This window comes from Nannospalax galili, unplaced genomic scaffold (genome assembly GCF_000622305.1).
Source record: "Nannospalax galili isolate Female #2095 unplaced genomic scaffold, S.galili_v1.0 scaffold611, whole genome shotgun sequence".
Taxonomy (NCBI): Eukaryota; Metazoa; Chordata; class Mammalia; order Rodentia; family Spalacidae; genus Nannospalax; species Nannospalax galili.
The window spans coordinates 1676486-1704021 of NW_008330486.1; the positions used below are offsets into that span (position 1 = coordinate 1676486).

The window sequence follows — 27536 nt, forward strand, 5'->3', positions numbered from 1 at the left end:
GACCTTTTCATACATGTATATAATACATTTGATCATATTCGCCCCTCATCACCTCTTCTGTCTTCTAACTCACACCATCCCCTTCCTCTTCCCAGCTAATCCCTCTTTTCCCCACCCTCTCTGTGAACCAGTGAGTTTAATTGGTGTTACTTACGGGCACTTTGGTGAGAACATAGTAATGCCATCCGTCTTCTAATTTTTGCTCAGGATTGTTTGGCTGTCTGATGTCTTTTGTGCTTCCAAATCAACTTCACAATTGTTTATTATCTTTCTATGAAAAAATGGCATTGGAATTTTTAGTAGGATTACATTAAATCTGTGTCTTCCTCCTGTTCCTCGGTGTCTGAAAGATTTCATTGTAGAAGTCTTTCAGTTCCTTAGTTATGTTTACTCCCAGTTGGTTTTTTTGTTTGAGGCTATTATGAAGAGGATTATTTCTTGTGATTTCTTTCTCAGCATTTACTCATTTATTTATTTAAGATAGTGTCTTGATACGTAGCCCTGATTGGCCTTGAATTTATAATCTTCCTCTCAAAGCCTCCCAAGTATTGGGATTACAGATGTGAATCACTACATCTGACTTTTTCCCCTTTTGGTTAAGATATAAATCTCTAAGTGCAGAATTTGTGTATTAAATCTAGATAAGTGAAAAGAGGCAATATAAATTCTTTTTTTAGATTACCAAAAATTTAAAGTTAATATTTTAATATGATGCAAGTTGTAGACCTCTGTGGAAGCCATTAAAAAGACCCTAAAATGTAATTTCAGAAATCTCTCTTTCCTCCTAAATAAGTAAAATATAAACGGTTTGTTATCTAAAGAAAAAGAACTTGTAACTCTCAAAGTATTTTATGTGTATGAGTGTATTGCCTGCCTGTGTATAAGTGCACCTGTGCTGTGCAATGTCCACAGAGGACAGAAGAGGGCATTGAATTCCCCTGAAACTGGAGTTAAGGAGAGTTGTTAGCTGCCATGAGGGCTCTGGGAATTGAACCTGGGTCCTCTGCAAGAGCAGCCAATGTTTCAGTACATGGCAGCTATGAACGTTCCAGGGGAATTTGAAGCCCTCTTCTGACCTCCGCGGCATTGCACGACACAGGTGCACTCACATACATGCAGGCAATACACTCATACACATAAAATAAATGTAATAAGTAAAATATTTTTTTAAAATGCTTTTGGGGGGGCTGGACGTGGTGGTGCACATTTAATCCAGCATTGCGGAGGCAGAAGCAGGTGGATGTTTGTGAGTTCCAGGCCAGCCTGATCTACATAGGGAGTTTGAGGCCAGCCAGGGCTGCATAGTGAGTCTTTGTCTCAAAAAACAAGAAAACTTTGTTTTTGTGATACTGTCATAGGATATATGTGAACTTTTTAATAATAATTCCACGCAGGTTGAAGAAATAATTATCTGAAATCTTTTGAGATATTTTCTAAAGGTTGCAACTAGCTAGAGTATTTCTTTTCCTGTGTATATAACTTGCATTGTTATATGCAACTCTTTACCTGGTGTGCTGCCGTTGCTTCTCAAACTTAGATTGGAATCACTGACAAACACATTTAAAACAGTCCTGGCCCTACTGCCAGAGATTAACTCAGTAGTTTGTGGGAGCCTGAGACTTTGTATTTCTAAATAAATTCTCACGTGATGCTGGTGCTGTTGTTTTTGTTTTCACTTTCTGAAATAACTGTGCTAAACTCATCCTGACTGTCTAGTATAGTGTAGAGTTAAAAGGGCACATACGAGCTGTGATCATTAGCTACAAAGTGTTGTCAGTGGCTTTTCTGTTCTGTGCTGAAGGAAGCATTGTTTTAACTTAGGCGTTCTTGTTTTCATTTTCTTTTAACTGCTGCTAGTTATTTCAAATATCTCTTCTTAAGTAACTTTACAGGTGGCAAATAGTGGCATGTAGCTCAAGTAGTGATTACTTCTGGATCATTTGACTGTCCCTTTTCATCTCTAAAAGCATATTAAGACTAAAAGGGATAAATTATTACTGATAACCTATGATAGTGAAAATATATTTTAGTTAAAAAAATCAAAGTTGTTTTCAGTGTTTAATAGATAAAATTTTAATTTACTATTCTTTGTATTTCCTTTTTTATGTCTTTTTTTATGAGGTATTGATCTGTGAATATGCTTAGGGAAATCGATGTCAGTAGAGAAAATGAAAAAATACAGCCAAACATGGTAGCGTACACCTGTAATCCCAGCTACTAATAGGTCAAGACAGGAGGGTCCCTTGGCCCACAAGTTTGAGACCTGGTTGTAGAGACCTCATTTCAGAACAGAGGATCAGAAGGAAGAGAAGGAAGAATAAAATGATGAATTAAACATGAATGACAACAGTTTTTCTCATCATGATTTTTGTTAAATAGATTTGAAGTGTATTTATGAAGTTAGTATGACTTGCTGTACAGTAAAAGTATTGCAATCACTTTTGTCTTCATAGCTTTCATAGTAATCGTCCAAGTAAAAGATTTTGTATATTTAAGACACATTCTGAAAATCTCAGGTAAGTAATTGATCTTTTTTTAAATTCTTTGTATTGAAAATTTATTATATAATTTATTTTTCTTATGTAATAATTTTATTGAGGTAGAATTAATCTGCTATATTAGTTATTTTTCCTTTTGCTAGGATATAAATACCTTAAAAAGTACCTAAAGGGAGAAAGAGTTTATCTTGACTCACAATTGGAGGGTATAGTCTGTCATGGTAGAAAAGTCATGGTGGCAGGAATCTGAAGGTAGTTGATCATGCATTGTCTGCAGTTAGGAATCAGAAAGCAATGAATATTGTCACTTAGCCTTCTTTCTCCTTTTTATTTAATCCAGGACCCCAACTCATGGAGTTGTACACCTGCAGTTAGGGTGGGTCTTCTGACCTCAGTTAACCTAATCTCGACGTTCCCTCACAGATGTGCCCGGAGGTTTGTTTCCATGATGATTCTAAATCCCACCAGCTTGACAGCCAAGATTAACCGTCACATAAGCCTTTACTTAGTGTGTTTAGCTTGTACACTTGATAGGTTTTAGTATATTCAGAGTTGTACGTCAGTCATCATAGTTAATAGCAGTACATTTTCAGTACTTAAAAATTCCTGGGCTGGAGGGATAGCGTAGCCATTAAAGGCTAAGGCTAACAACAACAACAACAACAACAAAAAATTCCTATTCCCTGGGGCTGGAGAGACGGCTCAGCAGTTAAGAACACTGACTGTTCTTGCAGAAGACCCGGGTTTGAATCCCAGCATCCACATAACAGCTAACAACTGTCTGTAATTCCAGTTCCAGGGGATCCAACATCTCTTCTGTCCTCTGCGGGCATTGCATGACACGGGTGCACTTACCTACATGCAGGCAATACCTGCGTACACATAAAATAAAAATAATATTTTCTAAAATTCCTAATCCCATTTATTAGTCATCAGCCCTATATAAGTAGAGTGATATACTCTGTGGTCCTTAGTGACTGCTTAGCAAGGTTTATCTATGTTGAGGCACATATTAGTACTTCATTTATTTAAATTGATGAGTAGTATTCCACTTTATGGATATACCATGTTTTATCCAGTTGTTCTGTTTTTATTTAGCGACCATTATAAATAATGCTGCTACAAACACTTGTGTATAAATTTTTGCACAAACACACCCATTTCTCTTGTAGCATACACTTAAGAATTGGTTTGCTGGGTTGTATGCTAACTACCTATTGAGCTTTTGAGAAACTGCTAGACTGTTTCCCACCACACCTGACAGCAGTGCATAAAGGTTACAGTTTTTTCATCTTTTCTAGTGCTTTTTTTTTTTTTTCGTCTTTTTGAGACAGGGTCTCCCTGTAGCCCCAACTGTCCTGGAACTCACTATGTAGACCAGGCTGGCCTTGAACTCACAGAGATCCGCCTGCCTCTGCCTCCCGAGTGCTGGAATTAAAGGCGTGCGCCACCACGCCTGGCCCTCTAGTGCTTATTTTTTTATTACAGCCATTCTAGTAGATATGAAATGATACGTCATTATGGCTTGCTAACTTTTATTAGCCTCATGTCAGTATGCCAATTTGGTTGCTAGATGTTTTTGTTATTGTCAGATCAGAGGTATGTCATATAGTTCTCCTGGTAAATTCACTATAGTGGTAACAAATGGTGCCCAGATGAAGTACATACGCATTGTAAAGTGAGAACAGAAATAAGGCTTTCCAATATTTGAATATCAAAGAGATATCTAAGATATCTAGTAAAATGACATTTTAAGTTTAAAACTTTATTATTGGGTGTATGATGTGTATGTGTGAGTGTAGGTATACACATGCCACAGCACACATGTGGAGGTCAGAGGACAACTGTCAGAAGTCTGTTCTTTCCTTCTACCATGGATTCCAGGCATTGAATTCAGACCATCAGTCTTGTACAGCAAATGTTTTTACTCACTGAGCCATCTTCCCAATCCTCTTTTCAATTTTGAAATAAATTTAAGCCTCTAGAATTCCTTTCATCAGTATATAGTCTTCATAATTTTTTTTCCTATTCAAATCAGGGAAAATGTGTAATTTGGCTGTATATAGAAAAAATGAGTATTTCTAAATGCATTGACAATTAGCTTTGTTTATGCATAACCTATACATAGTCCATGTTCTTCTCATTTGCTTGGACTGTCTTAGTTTATTCTGCTTATGTCATCATTTTCCTTGGAATAATCTGATTCTTTTCCCCACAAAGCTAATCTGTTGAGGTAAGCTTAGCCAGTATTTGTTTTGATGCTTGGAGTTAGTGGAAAAGGTAGGAGAGTGGATAATATTTCAGGACCTTTGTGTTTATTATCCCCTGTGCCTAGTGTGCTCTTTTTAGATACTACATTATTACTGTATCTCTACTCTGTTGCCTAATTCTGTGCTTGAATTCTACATTTAGAATTTGTATATTTCTTCCCATGCTTCAGCTTAGTAGTTATACTTGCAAGTTCTGTGTGTGTGTGTGTGTGTGTGTGTGTGTGTGTGTGTGTGTTTATGTACATGCATGCACTCTTAGGCACCTGCTGCCATGTACATGTGAAGGTCCAACTTGTTGGTTTGGAGTTGGTTCTCTTCTTCCATCACGTGGATTCTAGGGATCGAACTCAGGTGGTCAGGCTTGGCAACAAATGCCTTTACTTGCTGAGTCATGTTGCTGGCCCCAAATTAATTGATTTCTATGAGTGGAATTTAGAATATTTATAATTCTTTTACACCAAAAATTTTGTAATTGATTATGCGTTTATCGTCTACATGATATGGCAGGTACTGTATAGATGAGTGAAGTAGAAGCAGCATTCTGGGAATGGCTAGTTTTTGCTTTTAGGCAGTACATGGGGTGAAACACAAACTGTGGGTTTTCATTTGTGCAATGATTGATTTCAAAGAGGAGTGAGATTATTTGGAATAATAATCTAGATACTGTTGAGCATTTAGCTTTTTCAAGCATGAGTTTCTGCTAGTAAAAGCAGAAGAAATAGCACAAGAACACATACATGGAAAAGTAGAATGGAGAGAATGTCTAACAGTAAATGGATAGAGCATGAAGCTCCCGTGATAGTAACAGATTTCAGTCTGGGCAACAGTTTTGATCTCAGAGGCAGATTTCTTAGCATTGAAGATGGAGCTAAGGAGTTTGAACTTAATTCATAAGGCATTTGGAGAGCCGTTAATGTTTTGTATAGAATCAGGTATCCTGAAGGAAGTTGAATTCACCTGTACACAGGGTGAGTTATTTACAGGTTCATAAATCGTGTATCTAGTGGCTATTGGGTGGTTAGATCTGATTTTGTAAAGTTTCGAGTTAATATGGTGAGATGGAATTGCATTTCAAACTGGATTGTGACCTTTACCAGCTCTAATTGTGTTATAGCAGAGCAACCTCCAGGTATAAATTCACAGCAGGCTGTTAGACTAGAACTTCAGGGGGAAGTTGGTCTGAGATACCCTATTTGTTTTCATACCTTTGTAAAGCACATTTGTGCTATGTTGAGCTTCAAAAATACATATTTTGTTATTAAACCAACAATAACAGTGATCACATTGCATGATCACTTTATTTTTCATTTAAGCAAAAAATAATTTAAAGAATCATATAGTCCCCTAAAAGTAGAGGAGTTATAGCCAAAACAAATAACAAAATAGTAGGGAGTCAAATTCAGTTTTCTCTACTTTGACACATTGACACAGTATAATACTGTTTTATTTTCTCTGGGCCTGGGTTTCTTTAACCTTTTTTTCTGCAGACCAACTTTCTCTATTAAAGACACAAATCTAACAGTTTAAACCTCCCACACTTTCCCAAATAAAGAAATGTGTGGATGTGCCGGTGTGCCTGGGGAGGTCAGAGCAGGATGTTCAGTGTCTGTTGCTCTTGCCTCATTGTCTTGAAATAGGATATCTTACTGAACTGGAGGCTCGCTGTTCTGGCCAGGCTGGAGGAAACACCCAGGATCTGCCTGTCTCTGTCCACCAGTGCTAGGGTTATAAGGACCTCAGCTGTACCTGGCTTTTAACATGGGTACTGAACTCAGGTCCCTATGGTTGCAAAGCAAGCATCCTTAGCCATTGAGCCATCTCCTTAGCACCCAATTTTCTTTCAAATAGTTCTTCAGTGCTTGACGCTGACAAGTTTCTAATTGCTTTACTCTCAGAAATCCAGTAAATTAAATGACTTTCTATGTCCTCTGAAACAGTGTTTTTATACACTTAATATTTTTAAATGCCTTTCAACAAAATAATCACAAGTCTAAACACATGTTAAATTATAATCTTAAAGCCTGTGATATGTACTTTAGTTTGGGCCAATTCTTCTAAATATGTAAAGCCCTATCCTTTCTCCCAAATTAGCACTTCCTGACTAGTCTTTCTTTTGATGCCATTTCACTTGACGCTAAAGTTCAAACTAGTCTTTGACTTTTCTTTCTTAAAATACTTAACATGTCAAGAACTTCATAATATCAATAATTGAGTACTTAACTCTACCCACTGATTTCAGACATTTATAATCTCATCTAAATCTTACAACTTGAAGAAGTAGGTATTGTAATTAACCACCTTTTATAGTGGTTTGAGTAGGCTTAATTGTCTTCTATTGTAAATATGCTTCAAATAGTAAATGTTACACATTTTTGTATTTTGTATGCAGAAAAAAAAATTCAATGACCATGGGAAATTTTGAAAATTTGTAATTATCATGTTTCATTTAAGAATTGCAGTACTCTGACGTTTTGTTAAAGACAGTGAGTAGCTTAGTCCCCAGCTGATAGGTAGTTTGTTGTCCTATCATGGAGAGGAATTCAGATGTGCAGACTCCAGTATCTTGTTAGCTACATTTGTTAATTTAGTATTAAAATGATAGTATCACCAGTTGTGGGTGCTTGTTGTGAGAACCTGACATGCAACGGTTGATGGTCACTGGGACACAATGTCTTTAAAGCCTTTACATTGCTCTTCTCATTTTATCTTTGACTGAATAAAACACTGGATTGTAATTCCATCGGAACATGGACTAGAAAGTTTTTGTCTACCATTATATTCATGCTCTCTAGTAGTATAGTATGTAAAAATAGCCTCAATAAATATGTAAAATGAGTGAGTGCTTTGCCCACATCTTCAGATGGCAGAGGCACAGTATGACTTGCCTAAATTAATGCAAGCTCTTGGTGGAGCTAAGACTGCTTATGGATCTTTGACTCCTAGCATTTTTCAACTACTTCAAAAGGTAAATGTTAAAGCGTAAATACATTTTTAATTTTATTTGTGGTACTGGGTTTTAAAGTCAGGATGTTGTCCATGTTAGGCAAGCACTCTACCACTGAACTGTCTTCCTAGTTTTAAAACATGAATACTTTATATAAATAAATGACATAATTTAGACATGATCGTGTCATTGTTTTTTAGAGGATTATATCAGTTATGTCAAATTTATATGACAAAAATGGTAAGTTATGACACAAAAAGCAAATCATGGAAAATATTATTGAACTTGTATGTGGATTTCATAAAAATTTTTTATGCTTTTTTTTTTTTTTTTTAATAGGGGCATTTCTCTAGTGTGCCTTAATTGTGATTTCCTAACCGACGTTTCTGGCTTAGATAATATGGCCACACATTTAAGTCAACATGAAGCTCAAACTTGCCGAGTTCTAGTAGAGAAAGGTATGTACATATGACTGCTGTTTATCAGTCATTTTTGGTCAGCCACAATATGGGCTCTTTACTAAATCTTTTTTTTTTTTTTAACTCAGAGTTGTAGTATACTCTTGTAAATGTAAAACTTTTCTTCTAATTTCAGTTTCTGTTTGTATCCCAACTTCTGAACATCTTTCTGAGTAAGTTTAATTTTTATTAAATGTGTTTTACTTTGATGGATTTTATCACTTATCACATTCTTAAGTGTATTGTTAATAGGAATGAAAAATATTAAACTATGTTGTTTTTATTTTTAAGCTGCTTGTTGAAATAGGTTCCTGCTCTAAGGAGCTCATGACCTGGTGCAAGACAAGTTGGGATTTCCCAAGTTCAGAGTTCTGAGATGTTTCTCACACAAAGGCAGCTATGCAGCCAAGTCCAGGACACTAGCTCTCAGTACTCAGTTCTCAGTGTTCCCGTGGGTCTAGGCTCTTGTTCTCCCTCATCTTTGCGTCAGACTCGCATGTCTTGACATACTTTTTTTTTTTCTCTCCAGTTGGTTCTCTAAAAATAACTTTTGTTGCTATGGTCTGTTCTTTGCTTAAAATAATTTGTATTTCTCTCTGTTCTACTTGCATCCAGAATAATACATTTCAAATGCTGTGACTGCCTGTCTTTCTTTTTTTCTGTCCTGTCTGCTTTCTCCATACCTTATGCCGTGAGTGTTTAGGCCAGATGGTTTTCTCTTTCCTCATTCATTGTCTGTCATTGTGCTATTTTTCTTATTTTTCAGATGCAGAAACAGCCCAGAGATTTCAAAAAATGTCCAGGGTACACCTGGACAGTATTTCCCTTCGATGAACACAAGTGATGCCTGTTCTCTCTTTCCGAGGAATGTGAATAGTTTGACTGTGGAACCTGCTCTAGGTTCTAGCCTCAAGAGACAGTGTTTTGGGGAGACTCCTTACTTGTCTGGCCTTCCATCAGGCTGAGGCTAATTTAACCAGAGATGTCCTCAAGGCCCATGTAATTGAGCATGACTCCCATTGGGGACTTTGGCTCTTGATGTTAAGTTTATGGGCCAATTGTGACCAAAAAAAGCCCATCAGTTCAGTGCTTTGATACCCAAATTGAAGTTTAGTCATTTTGGCTGCTGTTCTTCAGTTTTCTTCTAGCTTTAATGCAGTCCAAGAAATACAAGAGCTCTCATTGTTGGGAAGTAATGTCTACTTAGCCCTCGCAACAGCAGCTCTTAGAGATAACATTCCAAAACTGCACTTATTTTTAATATACTTGAAAATATATTACCCAGTATTAACTATAATTTTAATGCTTATTCTCACATTTTATTTTGAAATTTTAAGTTAATTCTAATAGCTGATCCTCTGTTCTTGAAATTGATTGATGTCTATTTTAACCGTAATTTTAATACTGATTCTCACATTTTCTTTTCCATTAATTCAAAAAGCTTGATCTTCTGTTCTCTAAATTTATTTATGTCTCTTTTTCTAGTCTTTACAACTTTAATGTTTCTTTTATTTTGACAAGAACTCCAAAAGATTATTTAGGTTGCCCATTTGTAGCCTGTTACATTACTGTTACTTAGACCATTATTATGTCCTCTGTCCCTAGTTCAGGATTATTAATCCTAGTAATTGTGAGTTTTAAGTTACACTGAACTAGTGAGGCTTCTTGCAGATCTTAAAAACAAGTTTAAAGTAACATTTGTATATTTAATATATAATCTCATTGAGTCCTTAATGTTATTCCTTTTGGTAAAAGTAACATTAACTATATATGCTAACTAATAATGTATGTTTCTTTCCTACATATATATTAAATTTGTAACTTGTTTATTTTAGCTACATTGAGTACAGATCTATTAATTTTGATCTGTTATTTTAATAAAACTTGTGGTGTCTGAATGTCTCAGTAGTTATTTGCTAGTGAATAATCTCATGTAAAAACTAAAATTTATCTTACAAATAGAAGCATTGCATTAACTGCTATTTGGCAGTCTTAACTGGCATATAGACTGAGTGCAGCATCTACTTAGTCCATCTTGCATTTTCTCTCTAGCCCTACTAAAAGGTCCCTAATTTATGCTACAGTAATTTCTTGGATTTTTGAAGACTAACCAATTGCTTTTGATTGATTGATTGAGTGAGTGAGTGAGTGAGTGAGTGAGTGAGTGAGTGAGTGATATGTTTATGAGTGTTTTGCCTGCATGTATGTTGTGTGCCCATGCATGTAGCGCCCACAGAGACCAGAAGAGGACGTTAGATCCCCTAGAACTGGCATAATGGATGGTTATAGGCTGCCGCATGGGTGCTGGGAACTGAACCCGGCTCCTTTGTAAGAGCAGCCAGTGCTCTTCACTGCTGAGCCATCTCTCTAGCCCCATAAAGTGCTTTTTTGTGATCTTACTAGCCTTGAGGATCCACAGGCTCTGAAATGACGCTAAAGCCTTTTTTTACTTGCATTAAAAAATGCATTTGTTTTATTTTTGCTCCAAAATCAGAACTTCCATTTGTGCTTTTGGAGACAGATAAAACCATTTTAAATGACCTCTTCTTTTACTGTATTCCTTGCAATTAACAGTATAAAAAGGTTGAATCCATTAGTCTTAAGCTTTTGAACTGAAATTTCCAAAACCTGCAGAACTGTCTTACTGCTGTGTAGTAGACTTGAAATACTGATTGCTATTACTTTATCATTTTTGTCCATTTATTTTTTTAAAATTGACCAGAAAAGGCCATTCTCAGTGTTGTAGTGTGGGAGCACTACCACAGAACTGGGTTTTTGTTGTTGTTGTTGTTTTTAAAATATTATATTATTTTTATTTTATGTGTATGCATGTATTGCCTGCATGTAGGTGAGTGCACCCATGTCGTGTAATGCCCACGGAGGACAGAAGAGGCTGTCGGATCCCCTGGAACTGGAGTTACAGACAGTTGTTAGCTGCCATGTGGGTGCTGGGATTCGAACCCCAGTCTTCTGCAAGAACAACCAGTGTTCTTAACCACTGAGCCATCTCTCCAGCCCCAGAACTTTTTTTATAGCATATATCAAGTTTATTTCTTTCCTTTTTCCCTTTCCTTTTATATTTTTTCCTTTTCTTTATTTTCTTTTTAAATGAGATAAAGCCTTGCTATGTAGCTTATTGGAACTCATGGTCCTCCTGCCTCGACCTCCCAAGTGCTGGGATTATAGATAAGCATGTGCCACAATACCCTGCTACATTTTCTCTTATTTGTGACACTTGTAACTTCATTTAAAAAAATGGTTTAAATAAAATAGCACAAAATTTTGTTTATTATAGGCAGTTTGTTGAATTTTTTAGTACTAATGAGTTTTTAACTTAAGTCTAATCTGTCTTTACCATTAGGTTTTCAAAGTAGTTGATTGCCTGATCAGATAAAGCCATTTCATGCTTGTATGCTTTGGGGTTACTGCTGAGTAAAAGGTGTAATTAGTACACTCTGAATCCATCACCACTCTCAGGAAAATGATTCTGACTGTATCCGTTTGGATTCTTACCTTGTTTCGGGCAAAACATACTTATGATCTCTTTGGATCACAAGTATTCATTCATAGACTACTTATTGAACATGTACTTTATGCTAGGCACTGCTCTCTGTGCTAGATAGACTGTAATCACTGCCCATAATGGAGCTTACACTCCAGTGGTTAAAACAGACAATTAAAAAGTAAATAAAGTAATTAGCACATTAGAGTATGTTCAATATTATGAAGTAGAGAAGAGAGTAAAAGAAATATGAAGTAGGAGTTGGAAGGCACTGTTTTTAGATGTGATCAGGAAAGACCCCACTCAGAGATGACCTTTGAGTAAAGACATGAAGGAGGCAAGGAAGTGTAACATGGGTACTCACTTTAGAGTTCTGGGGTTCTGTTACTCAGGATTGGTTAGACCTTAACATCAAGTTCTTATGAGAAGGTGAATTCGGAATACCACATACCCCTCTTCCCAGAAGTAGAAACAAGGATTCTTGACCTTGAGAAAATTAAATGCCCATGCTACTCATAGGCAAGTTCAACTCTACATGGACTTTTAGAAACGTGATCCTGCTGTATTTCTATAAAAAGATAACTGACTCCAAATCTGAAGTGTACAACTAATATCCAGAATTTATACACGGTATGGGGAAAACCTTTCTGAGGTCAAGTAAATCAAGGAAGCATTGGTTGAAATTAAACAGATATTCTAATGTATTTTTCATTGTATATGTGAATGTCTAAGAGAATATTTATTGGTCCTTGAGATTTTTTTTTCTTCAGTACTTACTTGACATTAATCTTCCTAGGGTAGCATGTAGAATCCTGATCTATAATTCTTCTTAATTGGAAAATGAAAAGTAATTGTGTAGATAATGGCTAAGAAGGACTCCTAGAAATTTCACCCATGTTCATGAATCATTTATAAGGTAAAGTATATAATTAAATGCTAGCAAGTACATTTTCATATTTTTAGAAATTATATCAGGAAAAATGGTATCCTCATTATGTTTATAAAATCAAAGTATGTGACAGAGGCAGATGAGTTACTAGCTTACTGTGCCTCCGATTGTAGCCAGAAGGAATGCTTCTGCTGAAGAGTATGGTTGCCTCCTGTGAGTCCACAGTGAGAGAAGCTTAAGGACCTCTCATAGTTTCCAGCTTTTCTGTGCAACTTCTTAGTAATCTACCCACTTACCTAGTTTTTCAAGACTATTATTATTTCTGGCCTTAAAATTATTATTATTAAGAAGTATATTTTTTTTAATTTAAAAAAAAATTTTTTAGAGGAAGCATTCATTACAGCTTTAACATACTCAATAACAATTTCCAGAGCAAAGACACATCTCTTTCAAAAGTGGCCATAAAATTTTTAGGTTCACAGTTGAATTAATACAGTTATACAATACTGAACTCAGTATAAACCCTGTAAGACATAAAATTGAGGGGTTTTGTTTGTTTGTTTTTTGTCTTTTTGAGACAGCGTCTCCCTGTAGCCCCAACTGTCCTAGAACTCACTATGTAGACCAGGCAGGCCTTGAACTCAGAGATCCTCCTGCCTCTGCCTCCCAAGTGCTGGGATTAAAGGCGTGTGACACCATGCCTGGCCAAAATTGATTGAGTTTTTAACCTTTAAAAAAGATCTCCATTTCATTTAAAAATATACTTTTTCTTATAGAAAGACTCATTGTTTTTGCTAATAACACTTAGATGTATATTTTTTTTAAATTCTTACTTTATAAAGTTTTATTTCCTTTGTAAGTGACTTCAGGCAATTTTCCTTGTTATAGTTAGAGGATTTGATACCTAGCTCCATGTTAAATCTTCCCTGACCCTAAACAGACTCCATGATATAGTTACATATAGGCTCTGCAGTAGATTGCTTAGTTTGGAGTTCATGCCTTGTTATTTACTAGATGTGAGTGACTCTAGGTAGGTTACCTGACTTCTATGTCCTAATTCCTTATTTATAGAATTTAGATGACAAAAGTACCTCCTTACAAGGACTGGGGGAATTAAAGGAATAAGTATATGCACATGATACTTGGAAAGTGGTTAGTATAGGAAATGAAGTATGAGGGTGTGGTGGCTGTGATTGTTGTTATATCACCATCCTTGATTTTATTTCTGCCTATATTTTACTGAGAGGGAATCGCCCTGAATTTCAGTCTGTTTGTCATTCTAGCCAACCTATATCATTCCACAAATTATTTTTGCTAACTTTTTTTCTTGTCTACCAAATTAGTGTCGCAGCATATATTAGTTATACCATTTATAGATTTTTGGTGTCTAAAGCTCACTAAGCTTATATTTTTAGGGAATACTTATGAATGCTTCAGGTTCATTGTAGGCATATCTATCTTTTTAAAATGTGTATCAGTATCTTCCACTGAATTATATTGCCTTGTACTCGACTACTTTATGGTTCATCTTTTTTTTTTTTTTTAAACTAGCTCTGCCAAGTTTTTATTAAAGAAAAACTTTCTAGGTTTACTTTTTACCAGTCTGCTCTGGCATGCTTCTAATAATATCAGAATCACCTAGAAAATAAAAGTTATACAATTCATTTAATGGCACCTGGTAAATCACAAAACTTCCCTACAGTGGCTACATGTTCTTGAGACAAGAGGGCAGATTAGCATTATTATCTGCAAAATACCATAATAGCTGCACTGTCACTTTTCTTAAGACAAAAAATATCTCAGAATCTTAGCCATCCTATGATAACATGACCTGGTTTGTCACTAGCATTTAGAAAACCAGACCTAGGGAAAGAACTAGGCCTAGGGACATGTGCATGGTCTTACTATAGCAAATGTTTAGCCTATGGTTCATCTTATACTCAGCCCACTTGTGATTTTGAGATCCTCCTACAGCCTTACTCTTATCAGCTTGGTATTTGACTACCTGGAGATGCTTACTCTCCCTATTTGTATCATTTGTTGAAATATGAGACCCCTGTGATCTTAATCCTTCACACTGAAAATCTGTTAATCCATACCACTCTTCAGTATGGTGCTGTGAAAGAAATGTACCCAGACATAGGCTAACCCTAGTTGTATATTACGCTATAGCTTCAGTACACTCTTAACCCTTGCTCAGGTTTTTCATCACTGAAAGATGCATGGTAATTCCTCTGGGTGGCTGTAAGAAGAAGAAATAATGTATGGGAATTAACTAGTTACTAATTTGAGTAGTTTACCTAAATATTTAAATTATGTGGCACAGGCTTTAAAGTAGGCACATAGTAAATGTGCATTGTTATTGCTGCTGGCCTTGTTACTGCTCTGGCTGTTGCTGCCACTGCTGTTTTATCACTGCTACTGTTACTACTGCTCCTGCTGCTCATGCTGTTGTTACCGCTATGTACTGATGTCTGGAATCTTTTCATCATTGAGTCTTAAGTGGCAGTCTATCTACTGTGGTTATTCACTGTTTTGACTTACAGTGCAGTCTTACAATCTACTGGGTGAAAATGACACTGCAGTGCTTTAACTAAATGTTGTGCAATTTCCTAATGTCTGAATTGAGTATAATTCTGCCTGTCTTGTCTGAAGACTCTGGAACTGTTTTAATCACTGCCTGATTAAAAACTAGTACAGAATCCTCTCTTTTTAGAAGGACAACAGTCCTTTTTAAACTTAGAGCTTTCCTTCCTTAAAGACAACCTTTTAAATTTACTATTATCCAGTATTCAATTCGAAAAACCCTTAGCTGCTTCACCAATACTAATTTTTTTTATTTTAATTAAAAGAAGCATTTCATTACAACAGCATTAACCTATTCAATAACATTTTTCTGAGCTAGGGTACATCTCTTTCAAAATTGGCTGTACATTTCTAGGTTTACAGATGAATTATTGTGCTTATATAATCTTTTACTCATTATAAACTCTATAAGACATAAAATTAAATGAGGTTCCAACGTTTAAAAAAGATCTCCACTGCGTTGTCAAAACACACAGTTTCATACAGAAAAATTCATTTCAGGGCTCTTGACATTGAGACGTTTTCACATGCATTTCTAATCTCTATATACATGACTATCACTGGTCACAGTCACCCACCTTCTGAGCTCCTCGGCATCTGAGCATACTAATTTTATGAAAATGCAAATAATTGTACTGGTTAGCAGTAGTCATGCAGTTGTATGACTATGAACTATGTTTAGAGTAGTGAAGTAATTTTTTTAAATAATCTACTTTTCTCCAGTGTTAGAGGTAATACTGGACTCAGTCATGAAATTGCTCCTTTGTTCCCCTTGTCTCCATTTTCTTCTATGTTCTCCTGTGTCTGTCAGTATAGATTCACTATACAACAGAATTGGAGTATTAAATTTTCTAACGTGCTGTTCCTTGATGAAAAAATAGAGAAGAGAAATATAAGTCTCTTAGCACTTCTTCATGGCACAAGAATCTAGAGCAATACATTATATATAATTCAAGCCTGGAAAGCCAGGCTAGTTCATGAGCATTTATTGATTGAATAAAATATTTTTAAAACACATATTTTGAAATGGTTTTCAGTGTTTATTTAGTTCCCTGAGTGACTCTTAAGTGTGTTCTAAGCAAAGACCCTCTTCCACTGCCTCACTGCTTTGTGTCAGACTGCCTCAGTTTCTTCATCAAATTTGTTATAAGGACTTAATAGACATGTAAAATGTATTTGCAGTTACAAATGTGTCCATTACACTTTATTAAACCCCTCTGATTTGAAGAACACTAGGAAGAAATGAAAGTAGAAAACTAACCTTCCTTGAAACTGAATTCTTCCCTCTTGTTTCAGAACCACTTAGATACTGAGTTTCACACTTAGCACCAGTAGTAACTCAATGCCTCTTTGATAGTATACTATAAATAACCTTTCCATATATTTATCAGCACTAAATGTTACACCCCACCATCCACTTACAAGACCATGTCAGGTATTAGGATCGGAAACATAACTGGAAGACACGCTTCATGCTACCAAGGTAACACAGAATAAAGCAGTCAGAGCTGTAAACTGAGTCTACACTGAATCCATGTCTTCACAGAGCCACCTTATTTCACAATTAAATTGTTCACACTATGTGTAAGTTAATCACTTTTCTTTCTTTTATTGAATTTCTGTGTATTTCATACATAAAATCATCCTTATACCCCACTTCCCCTTCCCCTTTGGCACCTCCCATAGCGCCCCCCACTGGAGTTCATACATTCTGTCGGTTGTGTTAAGGCCTATTATGTAAAATTAGTGTCCTGAGATGTCCCTCAGTGTAATTTCATCCACACTAGCGTTTAGTCAACCTATCTAGAGTCTGTCTCTCCCGTTGGTAAATCACTTTTCATGTATGCAGGTAGTAAGCAAATTGCTATTGGCAGAGGCAACTTTTTTTCTTACACCTTTACATTAGAAAATACTGTTTTGTTTAAAAAAACATTTACTGAATCTGTGGACGTGGAATAATATGTAAGGGGCTAGTCCTTTATTTCCTGTGAATTTCTGACCAAAGTTGGAGTTATTACTGGTTCTAGTCATAATCTTAAGTTGTAGAGTCTTAGATGTTGTAAATGTCATAGATTCATTTTTTATATTTAAGTTAGCATGGGATAAAGAACAAGCCCATCTGAGCTGTGAGCTCATTTGGGAACCCCCCCCTCCCTTCTATAAACCTCTCAAATGTAACTGTGTGTGATTGGAGATACCGGGAGATCTTCCTCCTGGATTAGTCACTAATATCTCAAACCAAATCTTCAAAAACTCGGATATTTTTTTCCATATCAAAGTAGATATAGTGCATGTAGCTGTAATGTGAAATTCCAAGCCAAATAGGTAGGAACTGTACATGAAAGGAGATTGTTTTCTGGAGGCTTAGGCTTCTGCCGTTGACAACTGTGCTAAGCAGGGAAGCAGGGAGACCAAGAGAGATGGAAAGATGAACTTCCTTGTCCATTTTGGACAAGCTGTGTCAACCTCTAACATTGATTCTGAGGTTACTGTGACTTTTTCAGTCTTCTAGTAGAGGGTGGTTCTTTATAAACAATAAAGGAAATATGCTGAGTGGAATTCCACATTGCAAAAAATCAATAATAATAATAATAATAAAGAGTAGAGCCCTTCTGGCATTAATTGTGCCTCCATTGGTGATCTTATTTTTCTTTACATTTTTTGCAAACAGACGTTTTGTTTGTTCCTTAGTTTTCTTTCTATCTACAATGATTTTTCTGCTTTTTAACATTTCTTTATTTCAGCATTGGAGGTCAAACCTAGGGCCTTTTGCATGCTAGGCTCCTTTCCTAGTCCAGTACCAGAGTTATGCCTGTACTGCTGAGCAGTAACTTTATTGCTGAGTGGTCTCCCCAGCCCAGCATATGCTAGAGCAAGTGTCCCACCACTGGGCCGTTAAACCCCAGCCCACTGGATGATTGGGTGACCAGTTTTTGATGACCAAATTAAACTCAGATGTTGAGTTGAAATAATTTCACACTAGTGAAAATAAAGCTAGTTCTACAGTAGACTGACAATCAAAATTAATGCCAGATATAATTTCACACTAGTGAAAATAAAGCTAGTTCTACAGTAGACTGACAATCAAAATTAATGCCAGATATGTTTGAGGGTGTGGTGGAAGCACAGAAGATGAAAACAGTGGAGATACTTAGATACTTAGTCTATGTTGTACACGCTGAAGTGCTGAACAGGAAGATTGTTTCACTCACCCCATAGCAATAATAATAGGCAACATTTATTGATCACATGAAATGTGTCAGAAACTCACCCAAGTATTTTGCATTTATTTACCCATTCTCACAAATTTATAAGAGCTGTCATTATCCTGAGGTCATGAAAAACTGAGTTACAGTAAATCAAATAATTTGGTGTAGGTCAAACTGTTACATAATCTCAAGTTGAATTCTGGCAGTCTTTGGAAATGAAATCACTATTGCACTCTGGTTGTACCTTTGTCTAGATGGACTTCTTCCTTCCTTGGTTGATTAGCGAAGGAACTGGTAAGGCCCAGCTTCTGCATGTAGTCCTCTTTCCACAGGATGGTAGGCAACAAGTGATAGTCACTTGGGACAGTAATCTAGCTTCCTAATTGTAGGGCAGTATTTCTGATGTATGGGCAACAGTATATTAGATCAGAGAATGACATGGACTTGACAGTCATACTGAAGGATGTTTTAGAGTGCAAAACATTTTGAGACAGAGAAGTTAGCTTTTTTCACTTTTTCTAGCATGATCATAAGGGAGCCTGATTCACAGGAGAGGAATCTGCTATGAAGCAATGCAATAGAAATATATTGTAATCATATACTTAATCCTGGTTCTATTACTATTATAATATTAGTATATAATATAATTCTATTACTATTATTAATATATTAATATAATATATAATACTATTTAGCATTTTAGGCCTCGTTTTCTCATCTGTGAGATGAGGGCAGGTGTGTAATATATTATATCTCTTAGGACTATCAATTAGACTCTAGTCTAATATACTGTATTTCTGAATTTTATCAACTTATTGAAAAACTACTAATGATTTCGAAGTTCCCTGGATAAAAATACTTGGAGTGGTCAATACTTATATGTGAATGTTTTACAGGCATCACAACCTTTTGTACATCCAAAGCTGAATTCATTTTTTCCTGCAAAAATACTTCATGCTCCCTGAATTCCTTATCTTAATGTCTTTATCATGTTCTGACTACTCAAGGCAGACATTGGGGTGGATTGGGTTTCTTTCACCTTGTGTACTTTTGTCTGGTAGATCCTTGAATTCTGCTGGCTCTAACTTTCCATGTCTCTAAGCCTTCCTGTGCTCCATTGACACAGGTGCTATTTTAGTTAAGAGAGTAACTGTTTTTGCCTACTGGAACTTGCCTGTCTTTCTACTAATGCACATCTGGTCATACTTCTCTTTTCGCCTTAAGTTCTTAGTATGGACACTGGAATATAGCAATCAAGATCTTCCCTGAAGTCACCTTAGCTGTCTCTTCAGTTTTATCTTTGACTACTGTTTTATTTTTTCTTTTTGCCCTGTTTCTGCAATATGAGACCATATAATGGAGTTATGTCTCTGCCATCTTGTTTCTTGGTAGTTTGTTTGGTTTGGTTTGGTTTCTCCTGTTCTGATGACTTTCTACTTTGCTAACTCCTGCTCTTCCTACAAAACAAAATTTCACTGTTCTCTTTGCTACATGCTTTCCTGTCTCCCCATCACACTGGCTCAGTCTTTTGAGAAGCCATTGCATCATATCAGTTTCTTTTCTAAAAGTTTTCACGTTTTTCTGAATTCTTGTTGCAGTGTGTTTTCCTTGATGTTGAACTCAAGAGGACACTCTTTCTTTGGATTAGAACACTTTGTATACTGGAGTGTGTGGAGTGTGGTAAATGTTTAGCTTGTACCCACATCAGTCTATTAACACTTCTCAAAGAAAATGATCAGAAAGATATACTTGGTGCTTTACTTTATTTATTTACTTTATTTCTTAATCTGGTGATGACTATGTTTAGCCTTGACTCTCTTAAAGTGGTTGTTTTTACCACTGACGTGTACATCTTCCTTTGCTTTTACATGGGTGCTGGGGATCTGAACTCAGGTCCTCATGCTCAGGCAGCAAATACTTCATCCACTGAGCCATCTCCACAGCCCCCTTTTCACAAAACTTCTTAAATTGAAGTTTGTATTTTTTTTAAATTAGCATTGAAGTTTTGGACTTTTGAACGTTAATTAGAAACAAAGAATGGACCTACCTGAAATGAACCTGAGTATTTCCTTCTTGTGGTTCTTTCCCTCACCGCATGGTATATTTATAGTAATGAAACCTCAAACGAACATGATACTGTAATTGAACCAGAACATTACTCTATGTGTAACCTTGTGTTGTGTATATGATCTGCAGAAACATGCAACTAGGCTCATCCTAGTTCATTTCATTTTAGACTTAAGAGGAAAGGGATTATCCTTCTTACATCAGAAATCTATTTCAACAGGTTTCTTTGAACAAGAAAAGTTACTTATTTTCAAATCTAATAACTAATGGTGAAATCACTTGCCAGTTAGTATTTCTTTTCTCTTGGTCATGAAATCTTAGTATTTGTTTTAAATACTACACTACGTTTTTCTGTAAAAGCAGTATTACAGCATTCACAAGTGAGAAGTGTAATCATCTGGTGGCAGATTATTAGCTTAGAACTTTGAGCTTAGTAAATTGACTACATCTCAAAGTATAATTATTTCAGCAAGTATCTTTAATATCTTTAGGTACAAAATTATAGTTTTCTTTTCCAAATGAGTAAATGGTAATATTAGCAACTTGTATTAAAATTTATGAATCTTAAAGTATATTTTTATGGTTGTAAAATCGTAGTGTATTTTCTGGTGATAAATTTATAATGATGTAATTTAAAGTGTACATTTCTGATTTATTTTAGAGTTGGTTTTCTAAGTCTTACTGATTATTACAATTCTGTCCTATAAAGAGACTACTAGCATGGTAAAAGCATAAAGTAAGATTGTGATAATAAGTCTCTTAGTGCTGGTTACTTAGAAACATCTTGTACTCTCTCCTCTTATTTTCCTAACCAGTATAACAAAAAGTAACAAAAATCTCCTTTACCAACATCCTAATGCAGTTATTAAGAGGACTCACTTTCCCTGCTTGAAATTCCTGAAATAGTAGTTAAACGTACTTAATGGCTTTTGTTTTCTTTGCTGAATAAGATTTATTTATTACTATAGACGTGGAGGTGACTACGAATGATAATACTGCTTTTTACTAAGAATCTAAGGTCTTTGTTAGCATTTTCAATAGTATGGTAAGAGGAAAAACCTTAAATACTTTAAAATACTTTGACCAGTTTGCTTCAGTTTTTCAAACTGAGTTTAAGATGATTACTTAGAAATGAAAGTCAGTTACAATGGAGAAATTCTTGATTTCAAAATTTCATTAGTAAAATTTCTGCTTTTTCAAACAAATGTTTTATTTTCTTATTTATACATAGTATTTATAAAGCTATTATTATTTTCCCATATAATTCATTAAAGCAATGAAGTTGTACTATATAATTTACATAATATTTTCATGTATGTCATTGCTCATATTTAAATATTTAAAACAATTCTAAAATCTTTAACACAGAAAGGAACTGAAATTTGTGTTTTCATTTTTTTGTGCAATTTTTATTCTTTTGATTTTAACAGATTAATTGCAAATTGTTACATGCTTCTAGCAGAGTGATTCAACAAAAAAAACATGATCTGTTTTGTTTCCAATCTCATTTAATAACTGTAGATAAATAGTTATTTGCTAAATATAATATACAGTTATTTGCTAAATAATATACAGTTATTGCTATCTAGCAAAGCATTTGCAATTATAGCTTTTCTCTTTTTTTTTTTTCTTCAGTGATAGCACTGGGGGTTTGTGAAGCAAATGCTCTACTACTGCGTTGTGCCCAGCTGCCTATACCTCCTTAAAATCCATCCTTACAGAGGGTGGCAGAGGAGAGTTTATACCCAGTCCATCACTCACTGACTAACTGTGGAAAAAACTTTTAGGGTAGTTGGTATTTCTGTTAGATAGCTTCTTTCTTGTTCATGAAATTTGCCATAATAGTTTCTCTATGTTAAATATTCCTGGGCTTTATAAAATTATGAATCATTTTACTCTTCGTTTATGGATTTCAGGTCAGCTAGGCTCCCCTACTTAGGCACATGAAAATTGAAGTCAGTATAGACTATCAAGAATATTTAGTCCTCAGAAGTTTGTAAGACAAAGATCCTTTAGAAAAGCTAGCTTTTATATTGAGTTTTCAAGATTTTAGATATGTCATGTACCTTTGTTAATACTATGTTACAATTAATATTTTTGGGCAATCAAGAATTTTTAAAAATGTATGCTTTAAGCAATGCTTATGATGGTTTTTATGAGGACTTAACCTCAAAATTCTAATTTTTTCTGTTATTTTACTGCTTCCAGAGTAAGTTAAATATAATATATATTGAAATAGGTTTGTCACATTGTGTTTTGTAACAGATAAAAATTATCTCTTTTAGTCCTAAAATCAATAAGTACTAGTGCATATTATATATAGGCATATAGATCATTTTTCATGTTTAAAGTGTTTCTTTAAAATTGTTTTACTAATATATGATGTCTTTTGCATATAGATCACTTCATTTTTAAAGTGCTTCTTTAAAAATGTTTAACATGATATGTCTTTTTAAAAGTTTATATTTAGCAAATAAACAATTTAGCTCTGTTGTTTTTAGAGAGGGAAGAAGTTCATGTCCCCTTATTGTGTCCCTCCTCCCACCTTTTCTTTTTCCTTGGGGATCAAACCAAAGGTTCTCATACATGGCTTGACAAGCACTCTACCCCTGAGCCACAGACCTAGTCTGAAGAACATTTTTTTTATTTATTTACTTAGCATATTCACTAAGTCTGTTGTTTATTCTTGTGTACTTTATTTTTTCTTTAAATATTTACAAGCATCATTCACTGTTCTAGTATAAACTGTGCATTGGTTTAGTTTTACATTTTAATTAAGTATGCCAAAAATCTATTTCATATTTTCCAGTTGTAAGTATAATATAAAATAATCAATACTTATTTTGTTTTTAAGATTTAAAAATGAAGCTCCCACTAAGGGACAAGAATCTGTGTCTAAGGTAAAGTTTGTTTTATTTCATAACTTGATTTTTACATTTGGAGGAATTATTAACACAATTAAAAATTCAATCATAAAAATGTCAGCAGCAGTTATTGGTATGTTATAAAGAAAATAATTAACTGGATGTGGTGGTGCGCGCCTGGAATCCCAGCACTTGGGAGGCAGAGGCAAGCAGATCTTTGTGAGATCAAGGCCAACCTGGTCGTCATAGCAAGTTCTAGGCCAGCTATTGCTATAGGGAGTCTCAAAAAGACAAAACAAAACAAACTTAAAAATGATTTATGTTTTTCTTTTTTACCATTTCTAATGCTTTTCATTTAACTGACTTTCTGTTTCTGTTTCATCTCTTTTACTTTAAGAATTTCCTTAAAGTACTTTATTTTGCAGGCCCACGGGTAATTAATTTTCCCCAGGTTTTTTGCTTTAAAAAATTTTTCTTTGAGAGATATTCTTGGTGGGAATAAATTTCTGGATGAAGAGTTATTTTCTTTCAGTAGTTTAAAGAATTTTGTCATCTCTTGGCTTGCCTATTTTCTGACAAGATGTCTTATTCTAATTATTATTCTCGTTTCTCTCTATGTAATGTGTCATTTTTCTTTGGTTTCCCCTAAGATTTTATGTTTGTTTGCACCAATTTGAACACAGCATCCCAAGTCTATTTTATTCATTTGCTTATTTATATGTGTGCCTGTTTGTGTTTTAAATTATTTTGGCTTATTATTTGGTTTATCTTACTATTTTTTCTTATTGTTGTCTTAATACTTTCTCAACTGTCCTTACCTACTACTTCTGGATTCTAATTTTACATCTATTAAGCTACTTGATGTTAGCCCCTATTCTTAAATGCCTTGTTTTGGTTTCCACCCCCCAACCCATTCTTTCTTTTCCTTTTTGTTGTTCTCATTGAAATAGCTTCAGTCTGTAGTACTGTGAAGCAAATGGAAAGTTCCATCACCTCCCAATGATGCAATCAGATTATGAATTCAGGACCAATCAATTGATTCCAATAGAGTTCCCATGATCCTGTTACTGTTGTCATTACATCACCATCTTCAATAATTATAGATTCATACATAATCCATAACGGTTTGTTATTATCGATGCATTTTTCATATAAATGTTGTATGTGGCTATTTGATTGTTAAATATTATCACTGTACAGATTAAATTATTTCACTAAATGAACCAGTAAAATTAAATATTATCAATTTATACTAAGCTTTTCAAACAAATATAGCATTAAACAGTGAATTGGTACAATGTTCATAAGAAGAAAATGTGTGGAAAAATTGAACAAAACTATGGGGCTAGGGATACAGCTGGTTGATAGAGTGCTTACCTAGCATGCATGAAGCACCCTGGGTCCCATCCTCAGCACCATAAACCATATACTCATATAATCCACACATGTGTAAAGTGGAAGCAGAAGGCTGTCTTTGTCTTCATAACAAGCTCAAGACCAGCATGGAATTTATGAGATCCTGTCTCAAACAAACAAAAAACCCAAAAGATAGTAGTGTACCTTATGAAATTATTAATTAGAAAGATGATATTTACAAAAAAGTTTATTTTGAGCTGGGCGTGGTGGCGCATGCCTTTAACCCTAGCACTCAGGAGGCAGAGGCAGGTGGATCTCTTGAGTTCGAGGCCAGCGTGGTCTGCATAGTGAGTTCCAGGCCAGCTGGGGCTACAGGGAGACTCTGTCTCAAAAAGATCAATAAAAGTTTCTTGGCAGGGAGAGATGTGGTAATGAAATGAAACATTAGGTATATGTAAGGTGGTAGAAGCCAGTATTTCTCACCTAAAATAATTATGGCAAATTTGGTCTGTACTTATTAGTTCATAATTATAATCTAACATTGAATTATTATTGCATGTTACTTGCTGATTCCCATAATTTTGTTGATTGTTTTTTGTGGTCTGTTCAAATGTTGTTTGTTCTTTTCTTTTATACTTATTCATCTCAGGTATTACTGGTTTGATGCTTTGCTAAGCTCTTTCCTAAGCTCTCATAATCAAGACTGTCTTAGGATTGTCTTAGGATTCTTTTAAGTATCTTTGGCAATGCTGCCTTAATACTCACAAATTGTGCTTCTAAATTTCTTGGAACGTCTTTATATCTCCATCATTTTACACATTAACTTTGCTGGATATAATAATCTTGGTTGGAAGTTACTTATTCTCAGGCTTTCACCTGTATCATCACACGCTTTCCTGGCGTCGGGTTTCTACTGAGAGATTTCGTTTTATTCTTAAGTGTTTGCCTTTATGAGTTTTGGTTTAACTCTTAAAGCTTTTTAATATTATTTCTTTGTGCTGTAGCCTAGGCATTTCAACAATATTGTGAAATGGAGAGTTGTTTCTGGTCATGTCTATTGAATTCTAAATATGTCTTATACTTGGATATATACTTGGATACCTGTATCTTTTACTCAATTTGGGGGTTTTCCTGCTGTAATTTCATTGAATAGGTTTCTGTCTTTTTTCTATATCTTAGCTCCTTCTAACCCAGGCATATTATCCATGGATTCTTAGGATTGGATTCTTGGTCATGTTCCCGAGTTACTGAAAATTGTGGTATGGTCTGTCATCTTGTCTTCTTGTTTGTTTTTTTCCCTTCAATGATGTGTGAATATAGTATTTCCTTGGCCCCATTCCCATCCCTGATCTTCTTTCTTCTGCTTAATCTAGTCTGTTAGTGATAATTTCTATTGTTTTTTGGTTGATCGTGGTTTTCATTTCTAAAGTTTCTGGTTTTGTTTTTGTGTTTTCTGTTTCCTTTACTGAATTCCTCATCCACATTGATGACTTTCTGTCCTTTTAGAGGTCATCAGTCATTTTTGGAACTAGAATTTCTTAACTTTTATACAGTATTGTCCATTTCAGAGTCTTTGAATTTGTTTACTTTGGAGATATGATCTCTTAGAGGAATAATGTTGCCTTGCTTTTTCATGTTTCTTGTGTTTCTGAACTGTGATTGACACATCTGTTGAGATGAATATCTTTTACTTAGAACTGAGCAGCCTTCTCTTGGAGGGCTCAGTCTGCAGCACTACTCCAAGAAGAGAAGACAGACCGCCATAACAGCATCAGCAAACAAACCACATATAGAAATGCAGCAAAATCAATGAAAGGCAACTGCTGTTTCACTAATAATCAATAGAAAATAAAATGGCATGGGTCAATAAGATGGCCCTGCAGGGAAAGGCTGTTGAATAATGCTGCCAAGCCCAGACCAGTTTGATCCTGGGCGTTCACATGGTGGAAGGAGAGAATGGAATCTTGCATATTGTCCTCTGAGCTAAACATATGTGCACTGTGGTAAACACACACACACACACACACACACACACACACACACAGAGTAATTAAAAAAATAATTAAATGGCAGAAAGTGTTGAGTAAGCCATGAGGTTAGAAATTAAAGTCAGTTAATATAAGTGAAATAAGCAGGGCAAGTAAAGGGGGAAATGAAAAAAGAATTAAGATTAAATAAAAGGGAAAAGTGATGAAAGAATGAAGAAAAAGAAAAGAGAAACAAAAAGGAAAAATAATGAAAATACAGTCAAAAAGAAAGTATTTTTTAAACGATGACTGTAGAGGCTTCTTCCTGGTTCTCTAATATTGGTGTGGCCAGTGGCTGGTTTGAACCTGGAGCCTCGTCTCTGCCATACTGTTCTGTCACAGCCAGTTGTTTCTCGGTGCTTCATATTCTTTGGAAGCTTCCTTTCTTTGTGTACTAAGAGCCACTGGTGACCACACTTAGTTTTGTGTACTGTGAGCTAGGCAGGTTCTTACTTGCTCCAGAGCCCACCATCTTGTACATCCTCGGTTGGCCAGCATCCAAGTTGAGAAATTTCTCCTGAGGGCATCAAAGAGTGTGGGAAGCAATCAGACTCTGCTGTGCACCAAAGAACTGGAGAACTAAGTGGTTTCAGATCCCACCCAGCAGTGCACTATCCTGGGGAAAGTTGGGGGAGGGTGCCCAAATTTCTCAGTCTTTGGCAGCAGGCCTCACATGGCATCTCTAGAGTCGGCACAATCACCCCCCACTGCCCCGCCCCCAGTCACAATCCATTGCTATCAGGCTCCACAAGTGTATATCAGGCTCTCCACTGACCTTCAACCCTTTGTCACATAAGCCCCCTGCTGTCTAAACTCTCAGTTTGTCCACCTCCCACTTTCTTCTCTGTGATAGTGTCTCCAGGTTC

At 35.5% G+C, this 27536-nt stretch overlaps 1 protein-coding gene and 1 non-coding gene across 3 annotated transcripts in view; one reads left to right on the top strand and one right to left on the bottom strand.

The window, feature by feature from the left end:
- Znf280d (zinc finger protein 280D) overlaps positions 1-27536 on the top strand; it is a 105600-nt gene that overhangs the window by 69502 nt on the left and 8562 nt on the right. For both annotated transcript variants that reach the window (XM_029570720.1, XM_029570717.1), the window contains 4 exons: positions 2454-2516; positions 8052-8170; positions 8307-8343; positions 23278-23323. In XM_029570720.1, coding sequence (XP_029426580.1) covers positions 2454-2516; positions 8052-8170; positions 8307-8343; positions 23278-23323 — 265 coding nt within the window. The remainder of the gene's footprint in view (positions 1-2453; positions 2517-8051; positions 8171-8306; positions 8344-23277; positions 23324-27536) is intronic.
- LOC115072874 lies at positions 14396-14505 on the bottom strand. The gene has a single exon (XR_003851874.1). It is a non-coding gene; the product is annotated as a small nucleolar RNA SNORA72 (small nucleolar RNA).